Consider the following 23,453-nt stretch of genomic DNA (forward strand, 5'->3'; position numbering starts at 1 on the left):
TGTGACTATATTGATCAAATACATACATTTGAAATATTTTAATATATTATTATGCTCAATTTTGTGACATAAACAAACCGCATATTTTTGTACATACGCAGTGGCGTGAAGGTATTTGCCTCATCAGACAGAGTCAATATTTAGGGCTTCTCAAGGTTATTATTGACAACTGCTGGAATCATTGGGAGACATGTGAAGTGGGGACACAGTAAGGTAGGCGTTGAAACACTGATCTTCTGCTGGGAGCCACATAAGTGCGCGGAGCAGAGATTACTACCACTGGAGCACGGCTCCGCACACAACATATGAAGTTGGGAAACCGAGACCCTGTCCATGGGATTGTGTCAACTTCCTAACATTTCATTCGAGATCAGTGCCTTACACCTTTCATTATGGAAATGATGCAATGTCATCAGACTGGGCTACTGGAGTTATTTACCCAGGTTTTGTTTTTCATACCCACTTTGACGTAAGCAGCAACGTTCTATTGTTTCACTTTTGTTTTCTGGGAGCAGACACAAGACATTTTCTAATTTTTAGACTGAATATGGCAGGTAAGCATTACTCTTTAAGTACGTAGTGAAAGTGATGCAACATCTAAATTTAAATAGATTTAAATTGTTGGCTGTACGAAAATGCTTGCTCGCTGCGTTTTATTTTTGTCCGGAAGTCCCACTGACACTTAGGAATATTGATGAAGGCTTTGCAACTTGCAGTTATACAACCACAACAACAACATGAACATGTTAGAAGTATGAGGGGTGTCCTTTGTATTATCATTTGTGGCACTGAAATTAAAGCTATTTTTGATGATTTCAACTTATTATTATAGTAAAGAGATTAAAGTAATAAAACAAGATCTACATGGCAGATCTTACAATGTACAGGTTTTTAATATAACAACAAACTACATGATATTAGCAAACGGATAACTGCAAATTCAGTGATTTGGCCCAGAACTAATGTCCGAAGTCCTTTGGCGCATAATAATGAATCTTTTCTCTTTTCCGGGTAGCCCAAATATTGAGAATGGCAAGGATGCAGATTGTGGAAAATTTGACAGAGGAGAACATCCTACGCATATCAGACATTGTATTCCACCGAAAGGTTATTACTACACTTGAGAAGGAAGCAATAGAACAAAAAATATTTGAAAGGGCGGGAAAGGCCCGCAATCTTGTAGATATGGTTACTGGCAAGAGATTGTGACTGAGGCACTGATGACAGCAGATTCTTCTTCAATGTGCTCAACATGAACCCTGCTTTGACCCAACTGGCTGGATTTCAGGCCCATGTTCAGAATTTCCTGGGCGCACCAAGGAATAAGGGAGGGTGGAGGAAAAGACGGTAAAACTGTGGAAAATGGAGCAAATGCATGCCTGCATGGTCTTCATCCCGTCCTCTCCAGATAATGGTATTCATGCTTTGCTCACAGCCCGGCTGCTTAGTGTGCAAATAATACCTAATGCTTCTGATCTATACAAGGAGGGCCTATGGCGTTTCACATGCTGGAAGTGTTTCAGTGGCCACACTCTTCTCTACATTTAAATCTGCCTTTGATGCCCATACAATTTTTGCCTTGAGGTTATTGTGAGATTTATTTATTTTTCCCCCTCAAAGATCTCAGTTTGTTTTTCAATTGAATTGTTCACGTTACTGGTCACATGAAAGGTGGAAAAAGTTCTGACATGACTTATCTTTGTCTCATTCTTTTACATCACAAGAACCTGGCATTTTAACAGGGGTGTGTAGACCTTTTATATTCACTGTATATACAGCTCCAGAAAAAAAGATCCAGATTGACCAGTTAAATGTTGTGATAACTCAAATGCCAATCCGCCAATTCATCACCCTGCCAACTCCACCCAGAGCCATTAAACCTGATGGCACACATTAAAAACATGATCAACGTTGAATTTGATTATCAACAAATTCAACATGGAACAGTGGGCATGAAGAATAGTACATACATTTAGTGCCTATTCCTGGATTGAAAACATGTTCATTAGAATATTTCTGTTTCTAGTGTTTCTAGTGACTTTGTATAAATGTCTACCTCCTTGTCAGATATTCCTTCTCAGGGCCTTTTCATCCCCTTCCTCATTGGCTCTTGCTTGCATTCTCCCTCAGCAAGCAGCATATCCTGTTTTTCTCTGTTGACAAACTCAGTGAATTAGACTCTTATTCAAGCATACCACTACTCTTTAAAACCCTCTCTCCTTCCACTGTCTTATGATTTAGAAGGTTTAATTCCACTCTCATCTCTAACCATTATAATTTAACCGCCCTCTGTGTCCATTTATAGGCTTACTTTCACCTTGTGCTTATTCATTTTTTCTCGCTCTTTCGTTTCCCTGTGTTTATGTGTGTGAGAGAGATCCAGGCCTTTCAGTACATTTGGGGACTTTAAGATTTAGGCATTACTGGTTAGATATAACGGATCGGTAAAGATTAGGCATAAAGGTTAAATTATTGAGGTTAATGTTATGGTAATTGGGTTAGGTTTAGGACTTGGGCATAGGGAGCATCAGATGTATTTCTGGGTTACGATTATGTTTCAGGTCCCTATAAGTGTATTTTATTACACATCTGGGGAACAGTAACCCAAACTGTAAAACTTACAACTGGGCTGAGAGAGAGAGAGAGAGAGATATCTGTAACGGCATCTTGGCTACCTGAAACGGGGCATCTTGGCTACCTATAGGGCATCTCGGCTACCTATAGGGCATCTTGGCTACATTGGTAGTGCATCTCGGCAACATTGGTAAGGCATCTTGGGTACTCGTTAGGGAATCTCTGCTACTTCAATATTTATAGGGCCTCTTTGCACTCTGGACTTAGAAATATTTCTCATTCATGTCAATGGGCCATTACAGCTATATATGAAAAATACACATATGACCAAAAATGTATTCCTTGTTAGATTACATATCTCTCCTGTCTATTTGTAATGATGCCCTGTAAACTACAAACCATTAAAACTATAAATCTGTAATACAATTAAACAAAAACTCATTGACTCTATTAACCTAAACCTAATTCCCAAAACTAAATTAATGTTTTGACAATTTTGACTGTTTGTGACTGCACTAAACATGCAACCATAACAAAATAACAATAGGTAACATTTTGGGAGGATTAAATCTAGCAACTTCACACTGTTATCTGTAGGTTGGAACCAGATCAGACAATTCTACTGTGGTATTCTTTAGTTATTGGTCCTGAAAAGTAACCCGCAAAGCATTCAATTCATCCTTATGGAACGACCCCTGACCTCTGTGTAAAATATGAAAGCTTGGGAGTTGAGACTATTGCTTAGAATATGTCACCTGGAAACTAGTCTTGAAGGAGTTGCTGAAGTAGCTATATACATCTTGATAACTATTTAATGACATTTTAGCTTAGCCACTTCACCCATTTCTTCAGACATAGCCCACTGTTGACATATCCAAAGCACCAGTCTCAACTGTTAAGCTTTTATATTTTTCACAGAGGTCAGGGGTTGTACAATATAAATGAATTGAAAAATGTCAAGTTTTTTTTGCAGGATCAATAACATCAAAATTCCACAGTAATATTGACTCATACTGTAATATCTTGTAGTGTCTAGTAAATAGGTTACCGGTTTGGAAATGTTACCTATTGTTGTTTTTGCTGCATTGTCTGATTTGTGAGAACATTAAAATTATGTTGTTTACATTTACACTTCTCATGCTATGTCATAGCAGGTTCTAAATCATCTATCAATATACAGCTGGAAAAATAGTTAAGATATTGTTTTAGATCATTTTGTGAAATAGAGTTAGGGTTACAATTTAGAGAGGTCTCAAAGAGGCCCTATTGGGATGTAAACGGATCTGACAAAAAAACTAAAAAGGGAACTTTCATTCACACTTTACATTGTGTATAATAACAAATTCTAAAACTAATTTAGAGAAAACACAGTTTAGACATAGTTTTAGTTAATTTTGTACTTTTTACTATATTTTTCATAATATAACAAATATCTACAGTTGTTTGTAATGAATATGGACTGTATCTATTCATTTCCTATAATAAGTTAATCAATTCCCACAACAGATGATGTTTTATAATAAAATGTTCTGTATTTTTGGTCCATGTCTCTGTGCTACTACCTACAACTTATAGTTTGAAATGATCATAAATCCCCCAAAAAATGACATAACATTGTAAAACTGCAATGTAACATTTTACAGATTATAACAAAAATTACTGTTTGTAGCATTGAAAATGGAAGAGGACAGTGATAGCCATGTGTTAATTTTTGAAAAAAAATAATAAATTGAAATATTTATTCAAGAAGAGAGATGGTAACCTAGAGGCTTCTAAATACTTCTAAAGGGAGAGAGAGAGCGAGAGAGACTTTTCGTAAACAGAGCACAGCTTTCGATTGGCTGCCCAGTACTGACAAGTGTTCCTAACCACGCCTACTTTCTAACAGCTGTTGCATTTTCATAATATTGTTGAAAGTTTTATAAGGCATCGTTACATTTTATAGATATATTTATCACTGCTCTATTAAGAACTACGTGAGAAGGAGTACATTCAATAATTGAGAGGAATTGTAACTTACGGTATATGATGGTTCTGAAGTCAGAAGACGGAGTAGGTAAGTTAGCAGAGATCTCTGGTTCTGTAGTGCACAGCATACTATAATTAGCTAGCATTGCTAGCAAGCCTTTGACATTTGAGTCTGACTTATCCCCAAATATTTCCACAAATAATTACAACAGATTATATATATTTTTTTACATTGTTTCTGTTGGCTATTATAACCTGCGCAACAAGTCAGTCATAGACTGGTTTGATTATGCTAATTCACATGTAACAAAAGGTCCATTAAGCGGAATGAATTGAGGCCATGCAGCTTTTGTGTGTATTGTGCAACCAGGAATTTATAATACGCGTATCTATAAATACTATAACAGGTCCATTGATCCAGTTGCAGTCGAAGGAAATTGTGTGTGTGGATCCTACTATTAAAGATGGTTTGGTTAAAGTTAACGTAGTCAATCCGTCTATAATTCATACCACAAAAATGTATACATCAATTAAAAGTTGTCACAAACTGTGTTGCATGCTCTAAATTGCCAATAGTTATTGTTTGGCTTTAGGTTAATTGTGTGGCTGGTTGATTTCAATTAAATGTTTCAATACGTTTTCAATTAACAGAAAAGTAGAACCTGTTTGTTTCAAAAGGATTTGTAATCACTTCCTGAATTGTCTACCTTCAATTAAAATGTGCTCCAACCTGCTGTCAGTGAAAACCGAGGGAAAGGGACTTAATGTCTGTGGTTGTTTAGCTTTTGGCCAGTGTTTGGGTAGGCAGTGAAGGGAAGGGTAGGGATGGATGCAGTGACAATTCTGTCATTGTTAGTGCGGGATACAGTTTAGTCAGTTCACTTGAACTAAAGGGTTCAGTCGTAAGTTAAGATAGTAAAGTGAAAGCTGTTGTATTACCTTCTGCTACAATCACTTTCTAACCATTATTCTGTGAATATGTCCTTCATATTTGAGTGTCTACAAGACCCTCTGAAATCATTGCTAATCCATTCAGTCTCAGTCTTTCTCGGGACATGGTTAACCGTAGGTATGTCCAGTGCTGTACTTCAAGGGACATTTAATTCTTGAATGGCATTGTAATAGTTTTGCCAGATTTCAGGATTTCTTCTAATTTCCTCAAATGTTTTAATTCGAAATAGCCCCCTGCTGATCAGCCGACATTCATACCATGGTCGGTGAGCTAGTCTGGCTAAAGCGTTGGGGCGTTCAAGAGAGAGACAGTTTCACTCACGAGTCATCCATACATTGGTGATGCGATGATTCAGGCAAGACCTGTTCAGCTTCTGAACTAGCCGCCCTTATGTTAGGTGGGAGGTCTGAGCTGTAGGTGCTGCTACAACAAGCTGAAGTTGGGGCAATATCACAATTAATATATCCTTCATCATCAGATTTTGTTTGTGTTATTAGTGGGTTTCTGCAAACTTTCTTGTTGAGTTGCTTCTTTTGTTCTTTTATTTTTGAGCTCCACTAAGATACACATGCTTAATTTTTCTAGTCTCCACTGACTGAAGCTGGTTGAGCTAGGTTTGGCACATTTAATAAAACTAGCTTTAAATCTATGAAATCATGTTTGGAACTATGTATGTGATATTATGTGTGTATTATCATTTATATTAGTTGCAACAAAATGTTATTTAGTGTCAATGTGCAATTCTGCTTGTAATAGGGTTACTAGGCAGCAGGGGTCACCACTCCCCACAGCCAGTTGTTTGGTTTGCGTGTTGGGAAACAGTGCCCTTGAATTAACACGCTCTCTCACACACACACACACACACACACGTTTGACCAGTGGAAAGAAATCCCTATTCCTTACCCAAACCATAACCTTAACCATACCCTAACCTCAATAACCAGATGTGTGCCTACAGTTTACCTATCCAGAAGCCTAACCCTAAACTGTTAACCAGATAGTAACTTTAATTCTAACGCTATGCCCATCGCAGCATTTCTTTCTTAAACCTAACCTTTAGGTGGAAATTGCATTTTCTCAAATCTTTGTGTGTTCGCGTAAACCTGGAGCACACACACGCTTTATCACATTTTCTCTCTTCTCTCTCTTTCTGTTTGATCTCTCCCTCATCTCTCATCATTATGTATTCTGTCTACGATCCTTTCTCCCTATTATCTCTGTTTGCTGTTTATTCTCCAATTGTTGCTCTTTATTTTAATTCTCTATTCTCTATCACTCTTCTCGCCCTTGATCTTTCTCTCTCTGTTCCCTCTATTATAGCTCTTTAACTGTCTCTATTTTATCTCTATTGTTTTTCTCTTGTCTCTCTATTGACACAGGTAGCTAAACTTAAAGCAGTCAGGAGATCTAATCCAATCCTTCATGTTTCAGGCTAGGTTAATTGCCATCCAAGTGTAGTTCACCTAAATACTGTTGAAACTACAGTATTTGAATGGAGGTCTAGAGTGGCCTCACATCGAATATGCTTTAGTGTTTTTAGATGACAGAGATCTCTCTAGGGATGACGCTATAGTGTATATTTCTACTGAACACATTTCCATTTGTTTGCTAATGTCCAAATATTCTAGTAATACATTGTAAACCATTCCAAGCTTATGTATCATCTCTGCTAGTCACTTCTATAATTTCTACCAAACGTCTAGCACATCTTCTTTAGGGCTTCGGCCCATCACCTGTATGCATGTGGTACTTAGATATTATTTTCACTTTATTAGTAACTGAGACTGTAGCTAAACTTGGAAACAATGGTCTATTCAGTCTCACATTGAGGACAAGTTGTTCATGTTGTTGGATAAAAAAAAAAAGCAAGAAGATAAAGAAATAATTGATCCACATTTAATTTTTGCTTTAGGCACATGTGTTTTTGAACATTGTTTGTGTGGAACAGAGTGCCCTTTCTTGCACAGTGTATTATTATTTTTTTTTTAGGACTATTTCTGGGTTAGGATTAGGTTTCAGGTCCCTACAAGGGTAGTCCTGAATCACTGATTCGGGACTGGATGAAATTGCTTTACAATCTTATGTATCCAGGCCTGTGTGTACAATGGGGAGAACAAGTATTTGATACACTGCCGATTTTTCAGGTTTTCCTACTTACAAAGCATGTAGAGGTTTTCCTACTTACAATGCAAGCAGCTTGGAAGAAGTTCAAGATGAGGGTCAATCTCCCTTGGTCTGGGGCTCCATGCAAGATCTCACCCTTGTGTGGCATCAATGATCATGAGGAAGGTGAGGGATCAGCCCAGAACTACATGGCAAGACCTGGTCAATGACCTGAAGAGAGCTGGGACCACAGTCTCAAAGAAAACCATTAGTAACACACTACACCGTCATGGATTAAAATCCTGCAGCGCACGCAAGGTCCCCCTGCTCAAGCCAGCGCATGTCCAGGGCCGTCTAGAGTTTGCCAATGACCATCTGGATGATCCAGAGGGGAAGTAGAAGAAGGTAATGTGGTCTGATGAGACAAAAATAGAGCTTTTTGGTCTAAACTCCACTCGCCGTGTTTGGAGGAAGAAGATGAGTACAACCCCAAGAACACCATCCCAACGGTGAAGCATGGAGGTGGAAACATCATTCTTTGGGGATGCTTTTCTACAAAGGGGACAGGACGACTGCACCGTATTGAGGGGAGGATGGATGGGGCCATGTATCGTGAGATCTTGGCCAACAACCTCCTTCCCTCAGCAAGAGCATTGAAGGTGGGTCGTGGCTGGGTCTTCCAGCATGACAACGACCCGAAACACACAGCCAAGGCAACTAAGGAGTGGCTCCGTAAGAAGCATCTCAGGGTCCTGAAGTGGCCTAGCCAGTCTCCAGACTTGAACCCAATAGAAAATCTTTGGCAGGATCCAGAAGGATCTGGAGAAGGTTTGTATGGAGGAGTGGGCAAAAAATCCCTGCTGCAGTGTGTGCAAACCTGGTCAAGAACTACAGGAAACGTGTATGATCTCTATAATTGCAAACAAAGCTTTCTGTACCAAATATTAAGTTCTGATTTTCTGATGTATCAAATACTTATGTCATGTAATAAATGGCAAATTAATTACTTATAAATCATAGAATGTAATTTTCTGGATTTTTGTTTTAGATTCCGTCACTCACAGTTGAAGACTACATATGATAAAAATTACAGACTTCTACATGTAAGTGGGAAAACCTGCAAAATCAGCAGTGTATCAAATACTTCTTCTCCCCACTGTATGTGGTTGTGTGTGTCCACAAGGTGGTGCCTGCAAAATGCTTATAAGGAATGAGGGAGGAGTTTAGGGAGAAGAGGGGCGGTTCCCTGTGCTGTCAGTGATCTATCAACAAATAGTAGCTTGATCTGAGCCCTCCTGGATCTCAGACACGCGTTCTCCCTCACTGTATTTTTTTTCCGGGGTGCAGGGGGGTTGCAGCTAGCGTGTTCTCTCTGTCTCCCTGTATCTCTCTCCCTTTCTCTCACACTCTGTGTTGGATTACAGCCCCGTGGTGTGACAGTCAGACGGTATATGCCCAGAAGGTTAAGGGGTTAAGGATAGTCTGGTCCGGCCGCTGGGGTTGAGTGGGGGGCTGGGGTTGGTTATTTTAGTACTGCATCACAGGCCAGACAGGTGCAGAGAGGTGCTCAGGGACTGGGACCGTCTGGGCTACAGTTCTGGAACGGCACTGAGATCTTGCTGGGATACATACTGGTCTGTTGAGCTGGTAGAGAGGTGTGCAGAGAGTCCAGCTGCTGTGAGACTGGATTAGACGACAACCAGACTCTCAACTAAGACCAGAGTGGACTCTCAGCTGGTCTCGCTTATTACTGCTGGCCTTTACAGAGCTAGACAAGAGTATAGGGCTGGGACTGGCCCTGGAAAAGTAATGGTACTGGTACATCAGTACAAGACTGGAGACTGAGTAACTAGGATCTTAAGATATACTAGACAGTGTACTGGACGACACCTGGAACTGGGAGAGACAAACTCACTCAGGTAGGAACACTATACAATGGGGAGAAAGTGTGTGTGTGTGTGTGTGTGTGTGTGTGTTAGGGTTGGCTCAAGGAATGCAACAATAACTGCATTCGTTTATCAGTGTGTGGCCAGAACTGTGTGTGTCTGTTCAGACAACATGTTACCAAAACAGACTATCCAAAACACTGAACAAATGTTCTGCTAGTAGAGAGTTTAGAAAATATCGATTTTCTTGTTTTTGGTTGTTGAGTCCATAAGGTCACGATTTCCTAACCCCCTCCTCAGGCCCTCCCCACATTGTTTTTGTTTGTTTAAATCCTAAACTGGCACACCTGAATCCATTAGTCAAGGAATCCCCATGGCTTCAGGTGCACCAGTTCAGGGATACTGTGGAAAGCTTGGAGGGGGCGTTGAGGGTTGGGAGCCCCTAGTAGGACAATACCCATTTCACATTAGCATCATTTAGCAGACATTATCCAGATCCAGTTGCAGTATTGAGTGAATAATTTTTTCTAACTGGCCACCTGTGGGAATCACACCCACAACCCTGTCCCATTCTCTTACCATGTAAGCTACACAGGAAACGTGCATATTTCGCGCTTAAAAAAATAAAAAAACGGTTCCCACAGAATGTTAAGGCAAGCTAGCTGGCTAACCCCAGCGGTTACTGTTGATCGGCTCCATGGTTCCAAAGACGCCTTCCTTGTTCCAACAATGTGTTTACTGGTAGAAGTTAGAACAACCACAGGAACTAAGGGCACGGACTCTACCCTGGGGGCATTACGACATTCATGGTTTTGCAAAGAGCAGGAAGCCAGTGACGGTATTTAAATGATAACTGCTGCCATCATAGAGCCTCCTGCCTGAGGGGAGACTGAAGTAGACAGCTTCCTCAACCTATGACCTATGACCCACCTCTAGGCTGTATCACATTACTCAGGAGTTTCCATCCTTTAACATGGTTACAACAATGTATTTAGAGGTTTAAGTGTCGGATGTTATGGACCTGATGTAGTAGACTTTGACAACGTCCCGAGATGATCAATATTAATACCTTTCCTGATCAGCTAGGCTTATCAAATGGCTTGTTACTGTTATCATCCAATTTATTCCGATCTGCCAGTGGTAGTCTGAGATTATTGAATGTAGCTGGACTATAGGCTTTGCCGACATTAGGTTTTGGAGCACATTAAGCAGAAGAGGTCACTTCTGCAGCATGAAAAGCAACTTCTGTTCTGACTGTAAAAGGGGAACCAAGCTTCATTTTACTGCATCAGCCTCACTGCCAACAGATTTCTTGTAAAGTATTTTCTGGTGTTGAACTGAGCCTGAAGTCAAACACCAATACTGAAGATAATATCGGGTTTGCCTGCGTTCTTCAGATGCTGACCTCTCACCTCTCACTCTCATTGGCTGTCAACAGTAAAATCATGACTCTATACTTTTCGATGGACAATTGTTTTAAAAATGTTAAAAACTTTCCATATTCAGATATTCTGTTTTCAGCTGCTTGGGGGAAGCTTTTTGAAATGCTCGCCTAAGCCAGATGAGATCTTTTTTTGAACACTAAACATTACATGACCCGTGCTGACACTCTCCAGGTTCTTATGATCTGTCCCCTCTCTCTCTTGCTGTTCTTTTTAGCTGTGTCTCTCTGCTCCTTCAGTTCAGTCAGGCGGCGCCAACATTCTGTTGTGGGTCGTCTCTGTAGCTCGGGGCTGGGTGGCAGATACCCTAGCGGTTACGGTACTTGACTGGTAACCACAATGTTAAACCGTCGAAGCCAGTATGTTGTTTAGACCTTGGGCAAAGCGACAGAGAGAACAACAGCACAGCTCTATCACCCCTCATTTCATAACCGTTCCTATTGAGGACATTAACATAGATTCAAAAGAGGCATTTTCTCCCCGTTATACAAACCCAGTTAACTTGAGTACCCATTGAAAAGTTGTTCTGCCGTGTACAGACGACACCCAATACAAGTCTCCACTGGCAGTGTAGCAACTAAAGGCAAACGCCCTCACACGAAATGGACAAAGTTATTTCAGTCAATAGTGTGTACCGTTATGGGAATCTATAGCTGATATCCAGCTTAAATGATTCCGCACATTTGTGTCTCTTTCTCAACTTCGTGAGGGATGTTAGATTCTGCAACCACACAGTCAGTGGCAGTAGATGACTGGGTGTCTTATTACACACGCTGACCTCTAGACTGTCACGAGTTGTGAGAGCGAGAGATTACTTCAGCTGGTAAATAATCCATTCTGTTGTCTTCTCCTCTGATGAAGAATCACATGGATTGGGACTCCTGTAACAACGTCTGTGTGTGCTTTGTGCACCGAGGAAATCGTATTTAAGTCACCATGTTTTTAAATGGGTATTCTGGTCTCCTGTTCCAGCCTACTTTGGCTGCCTTATAGAGTACAGCCGAGATGGGTGTGTCTGTGGGCCGTCTCTCGTCACCTCTCGGATGGACGCCTGGTGTTCTATCATTCTCTTATCTGTGTTCTCCAGATATTGTTCTGGCGTGTGTGTCTGGGAGGGTCGGGTTGGTCTTGTGAGTGTGCTGTGTGTGGTGCCTCAGATGGGATGATTTGAAAGGGGTGTGTGTGTGTGTGTGTGTGTGGCTGGAGGTGTGTGTGTGTGTGTGTGTGTGTGTGTGTGTGGCTGGAGGTGTGGGTGTGTGTGGCTGGAGGTGTGTGTGTGTGTGTGTGTGTGTGTGTGTGTGTGTGGCTGGAGGTGTTGGATTTGGATGTAGGCTGTGTTGCCATGGTGATTGTGAACAATGTTATCCTTATCTTCTCTCTCTGTCTTTCTTGCTGTCTTTTTTTGCTCCCTCTTTCTCTCGCTCTGTCTTTCTCTCTCCTGTTCTGTCTTTTGCTCTCTCTTTCAGTGCCTATGGTGGATTTGAGGCCTGAGGAGAAACAGGAGTTGGAAAGCATCCGCTGCAGGAAACAAGAACTACTGCAGGACATACAGGTAACTGACAGGCAGGCAGCCGACAGAGAGACAGGCAGGTAGCCGACAGAGAGACAGGCAGGCAGCCGACAGGCAGTTCACAGACAAGCTGCTTTTAATTTTTTAATATATTGAGTAAACCGAGAAGGACCTCCAACACTCAAGTTTTGGGCCTGATTTCTGTTTGCACGGTATGCCCTCTTCACTACTGAGGGTGAGGAAAGGGGATTAGAAAGAGGAGGAGATGAACAGGGACAAACAGAGAAGGGAGGGAACTCATGATGTCCACTAGAGCGTTAGTCTTCCATGATAGATGAGCCTTTGTTTGGGTCCGTCTGTGTTTTTTAGTTTAGTCTCTTATCCACATTAGAGTCTAGTACTGTAGTCCCAACCCCATCGATGCTAACCCCTATCCTGGAAGAATTTGGGTGGTCCTGGGGCAGCAAATATTCTCCATTGGGAGTGTTTGTGTGTGCGCATGTATGCCCTCTGCTCTTTCATGAGCCGTGTGTCTTTCTGTGTGTTTGTTTACGTACAGTATTTATCTACTGTGTATGTATGTGTGTAAAACCTTCCTTTTCTACTTTTTTGGAAAGGAAAGTAAAAAGTGCAGTAGTCTTAATTTTTTCCAGAGCTATATATGAAATATCAGTCTCCCTCACATACACCTTGACCCCCTAGTATGTGTATACTAGTAGTGATATATTTGTAGGGCCCAAAAGTCCTCATAGAGCATTTACCTCAGACATTCAGACGGTCCTCATAGAGTATTAACCTCAGACGGACCTCATAGAGTATTTACCTCAGACATTCAGACGGACCTCATAGAGTATTAACCTCAGACGGTCCTCATAGAGTATTTACCTCAGACATTCAGACGGACCTCATAGAGTATTAACCTCAGACGGACCTCATATAGTATTAACCTCAGACATTCAGACGGACCTCATAGGGTATTTACCTCAGACGGTCCTCATAGGGTATTTACCTCAGACGGTCCTCATAGAGTATTTACCTCAGACATTCAGACGGTCCTCATAGAGTATTTACCTCAGACGGTCCTCATAGAGTATTTACCTCAGACGGTCCTCATAGATTATTAACCTCAGACAGTCCTCATAGAATATTAACATCAGATGGTCCTCACTGAGGGTTAGATTGGTTCGATGTTATGGTTATGCATTAGGAAAAATATAATTATAATGGATCGTTATTTTTGTTCATCGACAATTGCATTGTGCATGCGTGTTAGTGTTGGTAAAAGATAAAAGGGCCACTAGAGGCTAATGGCTAATGGGGTGTGTAATTTCCCCGTAACCAGGACAGATGACCAGAGTTTCTATGGTGTAGGGACAGTGGGCTGGGATGTTACCATGGTAACCCATACACAGATGGACAGGCTGGTGTCAGCAGCCTCATGCACAACATCCTGATTATCCCTCTAATCTGTCTTCATCCCTCAGTCTGACCGCACTTCAAATGGACCCCTATTTCATGTGTAGTGCACCAGTAGTGGTCAATATTAGGAGACCGTGTAGAGAGTCAGGATTGTCATTTGTTGTTTGATGTCTGTCTGTCTCCATCTCATTGCTCCCCCCCCCCCACCCTTTCCTCTGGGGGATGAGGGGAGAGAATGAGTGGGGGGGCGGGGGTGGGGGGTCAGGGCAAAGAAATGAGTAGATCTGGGTCAGGTGGAAGAAGGAGGGAGTCGTGTATGGTTGTCAGTTTTGACCTTAGCTGGCAGCAACGACACCAGTTCCCATTTAGAAACAATCACCCTCTTAACATTGGATCCACAGGACTGTGGATGGGGCAATACCATCCATTCATCCTCACCTCCGTCTCTCTATTTCTCTATAGCGGCTGAAGGATGAGATAGCTGAGGTGACCACTGAAATCGATAACCTGGGGCATACCAAAGAAAGGTATGTCTGTTTTCTGTCTCTCTTTTTTTGTTATGTGGTGTTTTGTCACTGTAGTGAAGAGAAGAATTGTGTGTTTCTGAGTGATGGATCTGGGCTTCAAAAAATGTTATCGGTTAAGGGCTGTTTGTTGTGATGGTGTTCATAACGTACCAAGGGGTATGTCTATAATAGCTTGATCAAACCTATAAGGCATAAGTGTATAAAGGATTTCTGAATGGTTTTATTTGCTGTAGATATTATTTCTTTCTGTGTGTTTCAAAAGCTAATTGTAATGTTCAGAAATGCTCTATAAATTAGTTTATCTTACTTGAAAACCGAGTTGTGTCTTCAGGAAAAGCATGCAAAGGAACAAGCAGGTATCGATGGGTCGCAAAAAGTTCAACATGGACCCCAAGAAGGTGAGAGTGACACCCAGTAGAGCCCACTCTGTGATCTGATTGGTGCTCTGGCTGTGGTTCTTTGTTTTAATAGGCTGCATGTGTCCAACAGGGGATTAATTTTTTTATTGACTGTGGTCTGCTGAAGAACACCAGTGATGACATCGCCCAATTTCTCTACAAAGGGGAGGGGCTTAACAAGACCGCTATCGGAGACTACTTGGGGGAGAGGTGTGTGTGTGTGTGTGTGTGTGTACAAAATTACCACAACTAAGGGAGAACAAGCAAAAAGTATTTTTATGGATGACCTCTTAACTCCTCTGGGTTAATTCATTCTTAATGTGTATTATCAATTTGGTCCAATGAAAAATGTATCTATATATAACAGAAAAGGAGACAAAGATAACACAGTTTATTCTCCAGTTTCACAGGTGTTCTCTGATAAACCTCCTTTATAAGAAATACTCATTTTTGGTTTCCCCCGAACAATTCAATGTATGCTCTGCTGAACGTAAACCTGAACTTTGCTTTCAGGGCCATAAGTCTGAATACCTTTTTTTCTGTCGGTATATGTTCATGTAGAGAGACCTTAAATCTTGAGGTTCTACAAGCCTTCGTGGAGCTGCATGAATTCACTGACCTCAACCTGGTCCAGGCCCTCAGGTAAATAACACATTTTCCCCATTCTGATATCTACACCCAAGTCTGGGGCCTCCCAATACAATATTAACCCGATTCTCACGGTACAATAATATTGCTATTTATTTAAAAAAGAAAAACATTCTTATTTACAATCATATACATAAGGACAAACATTGTAAAAATCTACTACAACACATAATAAATTATAAATAAAAATAAAAGTTTTGAATCCAATGCTTTCATATAAATCTTTAATTTCTACATTGAACACATTTGAGGAGAGCTGGTGTGCTACCAACTTACTCAGGTGCAGTTATTGAACAAAGTGCAGCCAGTAATTTATTTTATAAAAAGTCATTTTATAGAAACTAAAGTATTTAAAAAAAAAAAAAAAAACTCTAAACAAATGTCTGCTGCATAATGCTTCCTAAAGAATAAAAGCATTTCTAGTAACAAGTAACATTGTACATTGCTGCTCAATTTCCTCACAACCATGTGACCTGTGTCACAGACTTTGTCTGTGCCTCAAATGAGGTTACCATGGTGATTGAGACAACACTTCCATCAGCTGCAGGCTAACTTGAATCTGACTATGCTATTAGTAATTTGACTAGCATTTGCAATTTAAACTCTAACATTCAGCACCACCAAGCATGTAAACTCAGCTATGTAAATACTCCAGACACAGTCACTTCTGGAGATATTTGGGTCTGAAGTATCTTACTGGGAATTAATCTTTCAACCCCCCACTCCGATAGGTCACAGTACAATGTGCCTATTGTTGCTGCCATTGCAGCTCGTGGTTCAAATAAAAATACTTGTAATAATAACCATAATTCTAACACTAAACCTTTATTGACCCCTAATATTAACCACCAGCCCAAAATAACAAGTTTTACAAGGGAGGACCAGTAAATATTGTCACTCTTCCGGATTTTACATGGGTAACTATACTTGTGGAGACTCGTGTTTTTCATTAGTATAGTAATACATGTCCGCTAAGGATTGTGTCTCATCTCCCCCAGACAGTTCCTGTGGAGTTTCCGGTTGCCAGGTGAAGCTCAGAAGATTGACAGAATGATGGAGGCGTTTGCCCAGAGATACTGTCACTGTAACCCAGGAGTGTTCCAGCACAGCGGTACATACAGGCCAGCACTAACTCACACGCGCGCATGCGCACAGACACACACTAACTTTACCTCCTCTGTGTGTTCCAGATACATGTTATGTGTTGTCGTTTGCTGTTATCATGCTGAACACCAGTCTCCATAACCCCAATGTAAAGGACAAACCTTCTCACCAGAGATTCATTGCCATGAACAAAGGAATCAATGATGGAGGTGACCTGCCAGAGGACCTTCTAAGGGTAGAACTATTTTTATTACTCTCTCCATCACTTTTACACCATCACTTCTATATAAGCCTATATATAGGTATATCCATATTTTCTTCCCTTTACCTTATACTATAATAGGAATGTCTGAGGACACACACACCATGTTGTGTTTGCATCAAACATTAAAAGACCTCAAGTTCTGCCATTCTCTTTCTATCCTTTGTATGTAGAACCTGTATGAGAGTATAAAGAATGAGCCCTTTAAGATCCCAGAGGATGATGGGAACGACCTCACACACACCTTCTTTAACCCTGACCGAGAGGGCTGGTTACTTAAATTAGGTAAGAGAGTCATCTTTTGCATGTGAAAGTCCAGCTGAGGTCAGGAAAGCTAGCATCATTGAAGCTGCCAGTCCCTCTGATTGACAGATGCAGAACTATACTTTCCAGGTCTTCCTTCTTGGTGTGAATACGGTTTAAACAATTACTCATGCGTCATAACATTAATCTCCTTTTGTCTTCCTCATTGGTTTTGTTTGGGTGATTGTGGTCTCCAGGAGGTATGTAGTACTGAATGTAATGTGTCTGAACTGGGAGCTTTACCCTCCAGGCTGTTTGTGCTACGCTTCAGGGTGCTGCTCCGCTAAACTCTGCCACATTTCCCACAGCTCTGACCCATGCATATCTAGGCCTACTGTAACTATGATTTCATTGTATAAAATTAAATGGCTTGTAATTATTGGCAGATGTAATTTGTCTGTTCCGTACACAAGCTGTGAGGCCTACGGTCACTGACCTCTAAAACAACCAACAACCTTTGAACCTAACCTTACCATCCGATCAGCATTTCATCTACTGTATAGCGTACATGGTCAACTTTCTTGATGTTGTGCTATTCTTTCTGAGAAGCATGGCTGCATTAGAGACTTCTTGGAACGCACCCATAGCCTCCATCCTGCCTGGTATGGACTAACGTCTGTGCTGTCATCTGTCTGTTTGGATTGTCTATGTGCAACTTATCTGTTAAAGTAATCAATCCCCTACACTTTTTCCAAAAAAATGTGTGGTTATATTGTAGACTTAATGTATAATAGATGACCAGAAACCCTAGAAAAGTCACTCCGGCCTAAATAAGTAACTGGACCCACAATATCCCATAATGATGAAGTGAAACATGTTTTCTGAAATTTGTGCCAATTTATTAGAAAGGTAACAATTAAAAATCTTATGTGCATAATTATTCAGGTCTTTTATTGAGTAATTTGCAGAACCGTGTTTTGTAGCGATCACAGTTTTGAGTATTCTTGGAGATGCCTCAACCATCTGTACTCCCCAAAGATGTTCAGTGGGGTTCCAGTCCACATTGGACTGGGCCATTCAAGGAAATTCACAGACTTGATCCTAAACCACTCCACTGAGAAGCATCCCCATAGCATGATGCGCCCATGGTGATGAGCAGTACCTTGTTTTTGCCAGATGAAGCTCAGGCTTAATAATTAGATTTTTGTCTCATCTGACCCGATTTATTTTATTTTATTCATGCTTTCAGAATGATTTAAGTGCTGTTTGGCAAACTCCAGGTGGCATTTCATATGCTTTTTACACAGGACTGGCTTCTGTCTAGCCACTACCATGAAGGCCTTATTGATGTCGTTCTACAAAGATTGTTGTCCTTCTGAAATATTTTCCCATCCCTGCAGAAAAGCTCTGAAGTTCTGTTAGAATAGCCACTGGGTTCTTGGTCTCCTCCCTGACCAAGGACATTCATGCCGAGTTATTTATTGTGGCCTGATGGACAGTTCTAGGAAGAGGGTCTGGTCATCTATTACACATTAAGTTTACAGTATAACACAACAAAATGTGGCAAAAGTAAATGGGTCTGAATACTTTTCAATGCTGCAGTAGCTTCTAACCTGTTCCCTGTGATCTAATATAAATCCTGGTGGAACTCTAACTTCTGTTTCAACCTTTTAACCACTTCAGGGGGGCGTGTGAAGACATGGAAAAGGCGATGGTTCATTCTGACAGACAACTGCCTGTACTACTTTGAATACACTACTGTGGGTTGCTCTTTCTTTCCAATTATCTTTCTATTTTCTGTATACCAGCAGTGGGCTCTAACCTTCTAGTTCCTTTTCTCCTGTTGCTTTTTTGCCCTCCCTCTCTTCCTCAAGGACAAGGAGCCTAGGGGCATTATCCCACTGGAAAATCTGAGTATTAGAGGGGTGATCGACTCCAAGAAGCCAGTAAGTAACACACACTGTGTATATCTACATTCCTGTGCTTTTTCTTCTGCCGTTTTTTCTGCGTCCTTGAAGAATCCTCTGAGTCACACCTCTTCTCTCTTTCTGTCTTTTTTCTCAGAATTGTTTTGAGCTGTACATCCCTGACCACAGGGATCAGGTGATCAAAGCGTGTAAGACAGAGGCAGACGGACGTGTTGTCGAGGGCAACCACACTTTCTATCGAATCTCTGCCCCCACAGCCGAGGAAAAGGACGAGTGGATCATCCACATCAAGTAAGTTAGTGGTTACATCCTAATAACGCACCCTTCCTCTTTTATGCTACTTGATTTTAAACTTCCAAGTCATGTCCTCCTACCCTGAGTGAATACTGTCCAATAGCAAATGTAAAATCAACATTACTCTTACCTCTTCATGATAGAAAAGCCATCAGCAGGGATCCTTTCTATGAGATGTTAGCAGCCCGGAAGAAGAAGGTGTCTGCCTTGACAAGCCTGTAGGAAATTCCCAGACATAAGCACTTCAGGAGGAGGACTAGGCGTCAATCTACAGCTCAGTGTCTATGGGCAATGGACCTTAAGGACAGATCGAGCTATGCACACCAGACCTCGGAAGAGCCCTATAGCCTGTTGGAGGGCTTAACAAAAATTGGAGGGAAAGCGGTTTGGAAGGACACAGGTTAAAGACAGGGATATTGGTACAACGAAGATTGGACTTCTGGTTTTTTTTTTTTTACCGGCTAATAAATGGCCATCACCTGGTATCATTGGTTTGAATTAGTCTATGATTAAAGGGAGACAGTATAAACTGGAACTGCCCCTTCAAGACCAGAGTTGCAACCCTATAGGGCCTACAGGAAGTTGAATCGGGCAATATTTTGCTTTCATAAACAATGAACAGATGAAGGCAACAATATTTTATTTTTTATACAAATCTCAACTTTTTGGTAATCTTGTTCCCAAACACTTTTGCTGTAATATGCTATGCGCAATAGCTTGGGAAAACCTATGTGGAAGGAGTAGACAAAGCAATGGATTGTTAAATTTTACATTTAGGTAATTTAGCAGCTGCTGTTATCCAGAGTAACTTGCAGTAGATAGTGCATATACCCTGGCATTACAGTTGTTGTCTTACAAATGTGTTATCAAGTGAGCATTTGTCATATCAATATGCTCTTTGAAGGACTGTGTTTAATTCCTCAATAAAAGATTAATGAACCTGCAAGTATTTGTTCTCAATGCACTGCATATTAATAAGTTAGCCTTTAGTTATAATTGTTTATTTATTTCATGCAATTCATGTATTGTAAACATTTCTTTGTGCTTTTATGCCATGTAATCCTGCATTTGTTTATTTCAAATTGCCATAAATAAATCTCAACCCCTCAAAAGTTTCTCAACCCTTCATTCTTTTTTTATTCTTTATTTTAGTTGACAACCCTGTAAACCTATGAAATTTGCTATTGGAGGTCATTGATTGCCCAGTGTCCACCACATTGCATTCCATAGCTTTTGACAGTTTGAATGACAAAACGTTAGGCATGTGAGCATTCTGTGCACGAGGAATGCATTTCAAATCTTTTGACGGTTTCGTCAGTTGAAGTTTAGACGTTTAGCTTGGTAGTTACCCGATACCTAAGATTCATATTCCCTGAATATTTAACAATAGCTAGCAAGCAAAAATGACAATGGTTTTCAAAAATTAGGATAACATGGAGGGAGAAGATAAGAGGGTTGTGTTTTTACAGGATGTTACTTTAAAGGCAACCGAATTAAAACCTGACAAATGGCACAAGTTTATTGCGGCCGAGGAAACCTTAACTTTAATCGGTAACTTCTTTGAAAAATCCGACAGCCTCGTTATTTATCTAAACGCTGCATCGCAACTGGTTTGCAGCCTTTCGTTTCCGCAAACAATTAAAAATAAAGCTGTATATTTTATAAAGAAGGATAAACAAGTTATAATAAAAGACAACATAAATGTCTTCATTGGACACATAATTGCAAATTCTCTAGTGGATGGCACAATCGGCGCAATTGAACAGGTGAGTACTAACAGTAGTAGCTACTGTGCTGTAGCTAGCTAACACAGTATATTTTCCGTTATTTATACAGAGAATTCAACTAAGACAAAGGTCTCTTTTACCGCTGAGTCCTTTATTTAAAAAAACACAAAATGGAAATAAAACAAACAACAAATATCACAATTAACAAAAATATAATTTATAAGACATCAAAACGTCTCATGGCACTAAAACATCTACAGTCGTTTTAGATCACTCTGAATTGCATTCCATGTCTGTGGGGCAAAATATTAAAAAGCAGGTTTACCCAGTTCTGAATAGGCCCGAGGTACCTCCAGCGCTATGCAGTCATGAGACGGTGTTTCGTGGTTGCTTATTTCATTTGTAGCTTATTTAAAAACAACAGTCCGGCCCTTGTGTGAATATATATAACTTCTGAAGCCAAATTAAGCATATAACAGACAATTATGAGTGCGAAATTTTGCACCAGTGATTTAACGCCAGGCCGAATGATAGACTGCATTGAGAAATTTCTGTACAGAAGCTGGGGCAAACATGCAGTATGTCACCGTAATTTATTTGCGATATGTATAGCCGGACAGCATTGCTAGGCCAATGCAGTGTCCAGTGTTGTAGTGAACGTTAAGCCATGACGACTTTATTTGAACATTGTGTTTCTCCAGATTGTCTACCCTCTACACACCAACAAAAACAAAACCAGATATTGGCCAAGGGTGGTTTCTGATGATGTGTCTCGCCATGCCCACAAACTAAAGAATGAAGTGTTCGTTGTTGGAGGTCAAATCAAAGGCAGAACATTCCTTCCTTTACCAGCAAACATGGATTCTCTTGGAGATTCAGAATACACATGCCGGTATTAGACTCAGTTACCTGACTCCTCTAAAGTGGCGTATCACATACCCATTATGTATGTATAATAATTATAGCTTGTCCATAGAAAAATAAACATGTATTACCCCTTTCCATCCAATGCAGGCTGGCTTGCTCAGTTGACAGTAAACTGATGCATGCTTTCGAGACGGTGATAATTGATTGGACTCACCAGGTTGCTGAGGTTCTTTGTAAAGACTCTGCCCAGCCAATCCTGGATGGGCTAAACCCACTGCCAAAAGTGGAGTTTAATTTCTGGAACAACAGGCTCATGAACCTGGAGTGTATCCATAAACAGGTAACATACTTGAAGCGTGTGACTGTCCCTGGTCCTGATTGGGCATACTGGTCATGGTGGTTTCTTTTTTTCTGTAGTTGATGGATCCAAAAGTGTTAAAGATGGCAGATATTGTTGAAAAAGGAGCAAGTATCTATTGGCCAGCACTGAAGAATATTTACAAAGATGTAAATGAAGGTAAAAATTGTATATTGCCAGCTTTGCTGACCCAGATTTATGAACAGACCTGCATGTACTTTATGTTACGCCACCCTCTCCACTGTAGGTCTGACAGAAACACAGGATATCGTGCTTTATCTGAAGCCACTGCAAAAAATACTTGATGAAATTGAAAATTTGGAGTACTTACAGGTAAAAACAGCTTCATGTGTCCATCCTTTTATTTAATCTTTCAAGTATCTTTTAACTGTTACATCTGCTCCCTTTCTGTCCTTCTGCAGCTTCCAGACTATGTGGGAGCTGTGATGCACATGCTGTGTCTTACCTGGGCTAACTGTAATCACTACAGACACCCTGCAAGGATCATTGTCATCCTGCAAGAGATCTGCAACCTCTTTATTGATATGGTACCTTGAAGGGGAACATTTGTCAAAGTGCATGTCTTTCTTATAATTTTATGTGCAACAAGAAATATTTGTGTGCACCTACAGGGGCCATGTAGCATTAATATCTACATTCCTTCCATTTAAAAGTGAGCTCTGACCAAGAAAGCAATATAATAACACCACATTGAACATAAAATGGAAGTTATACGTTTTTATTCAACCAATTTTGATATATGACTTAAATTCGATCCATGTTTATTGATAAGGGTAACCCAATTAAAAAAAATAATCAACTTGGAAACCGTTTATGCCATTAAAATTAACTGCATGTGAAAAAGTTATGACACCTCTACATCACATTAAATGGCTACATTTAGAATCAGATGCACAAAAACTGGTGCACATGATTATAAAATCATTAGTAAATTTGGAGGTCCCACCCTCCCATGTAGATCAGAAACTAGGTCTGGTTTGGTCTTAACTGTATGGGTATGTGGTAACTCATCATACCATGATCATAATGCTTACCTGAAGCTGTCAGAAGAATAATTAATAATGCCCATGAATCTTCTGGGTGTTACAGAGCCATTTCCAAGCAATTAAGTACATAATTCAATGGTCCAATGGATCATCTACAAATTTAGATAATTGTCAATAGTTTTATTATATTTCAGGGCTGCCTCAGGGCCTGGCCAACTTGCCCTCATTGAGTCAAA

At 40.5% G+C, this 23,453-nt stretch overlaps 2 protein-coding genes across 7 annotated transcripts in view; both read left to right on the top strand.

Annotated features, from left to right (window-relative positions):
* The first annotated feature begins 500 nt into the window (after positions 1–500).
* On the top strand, positions 501–21,792 carry LOC105021321 (cytohesin-1). Of its 6 annotated transcripts, none has more exons than XM_034292542.1 (13): positions 501–554; positions 12,392–12,477; positions 14,317–14,381; positions 14,713–14,779; positions 14,871–14,989; positions 15,341–15,421; positions 16,426–16,538; positions 16,618–16,766; positions 16,967–17,079; positions 18,718–18,796; positions 18,911–18,982; positions 19,101–19,255; positions 21,687–21,792. In XM_034292542.1, the coding sequence occupies exons 1-13, from the start codon at positions 548–550 to the stop codon at positions 21,775–21,777; spliced, it is 1,197 nt and encodes a 398-aa protein (XP_034148433.1). In that variant the 5' UTR covers positions 501–547; the 3' UTR covers positions 21,778–21,792. The 6 variants fall into 6 exon arrangements, with proteins under 6 accessions (XP_034148433.1, XP_019902950.2, XP_010887203.2 ...); XM_020047391.3 differs by lacking the exon at positions 501–554 and adding an exon at positions 4,434–4,630; XM_010888901.4 differs by lacking the exons at positions 501–554; positions 21,687–21,792 and adding exons at positions 4,437–4,630; positions 19,402–20,373 and having other exon boundaries at positions 16,967–17,078; positions 18,720–18,796.
* A 492-nt stretch (positions 21,793–22,284) lies between these two features.
* LOC105021401 (dynein heavy chain 17, axonemal) overlaps positions 22,285–23,453 on the top strand; it is a 36,819-nt gene continuing 35,650 nt past the window's right edge. The window contains exons 1-3 of the mRNA XM_034292540.1: positions 22,285–22,369; positions 22,458–22,543; positions 22,633–22,758. Coding sequence (XP_034148431.1) covers positions 22,294–22,369; positions 22,458–22,543; positions 22,633–22,758 — 288 coding nt within the window. The 5' untranslated portion in view covers positions 22,285–22,293. The remainder of the gene's footprint in view (positions 22,370–22,457; positions 22,544–22,632; positions 22,759–23,453) is intronic.

The sequence above is a fragment of the Esox lucius genome, chromosome 6 (genome assembly GCF_011004845.1).
Source record: "Esox lucius isolate fEsoLuc1 chromosome 6, fEsoLuc1.pri, whole genome shotgun sequence".
In the NCBI taxonomy this organism is placed as follows: Eukaryota; Metazoa; Chordata; class Actinopteri; order Esociformes; family Esocidae; genus Esox; species Esox lucius.

Bases quoted from the DNA above. Each gene is read 5' to 3' on its own strand.
- LOC105021321 (XM_034292541.1), top strand. From the start codon at position 11,872: ATGGGTATTCTGGTCTCCTGTTCCAGCCTACTTTGGCTGCCTTATAGA. The intron at 12,478-14,316 runs GTAACTGACAGG...ATTTCTCTATAG, and splicing joins AACTACTGCAGGACATACAG to CGGCTGAAGGATGAGATAGC. The intron at 16,767-16,966 runs GTAGAACTATTT...CTTTGTATGTAG, and splicing joins TGCCAGAGGACCTTCTAAGG to AACCTGTATGAGAGTATAAA.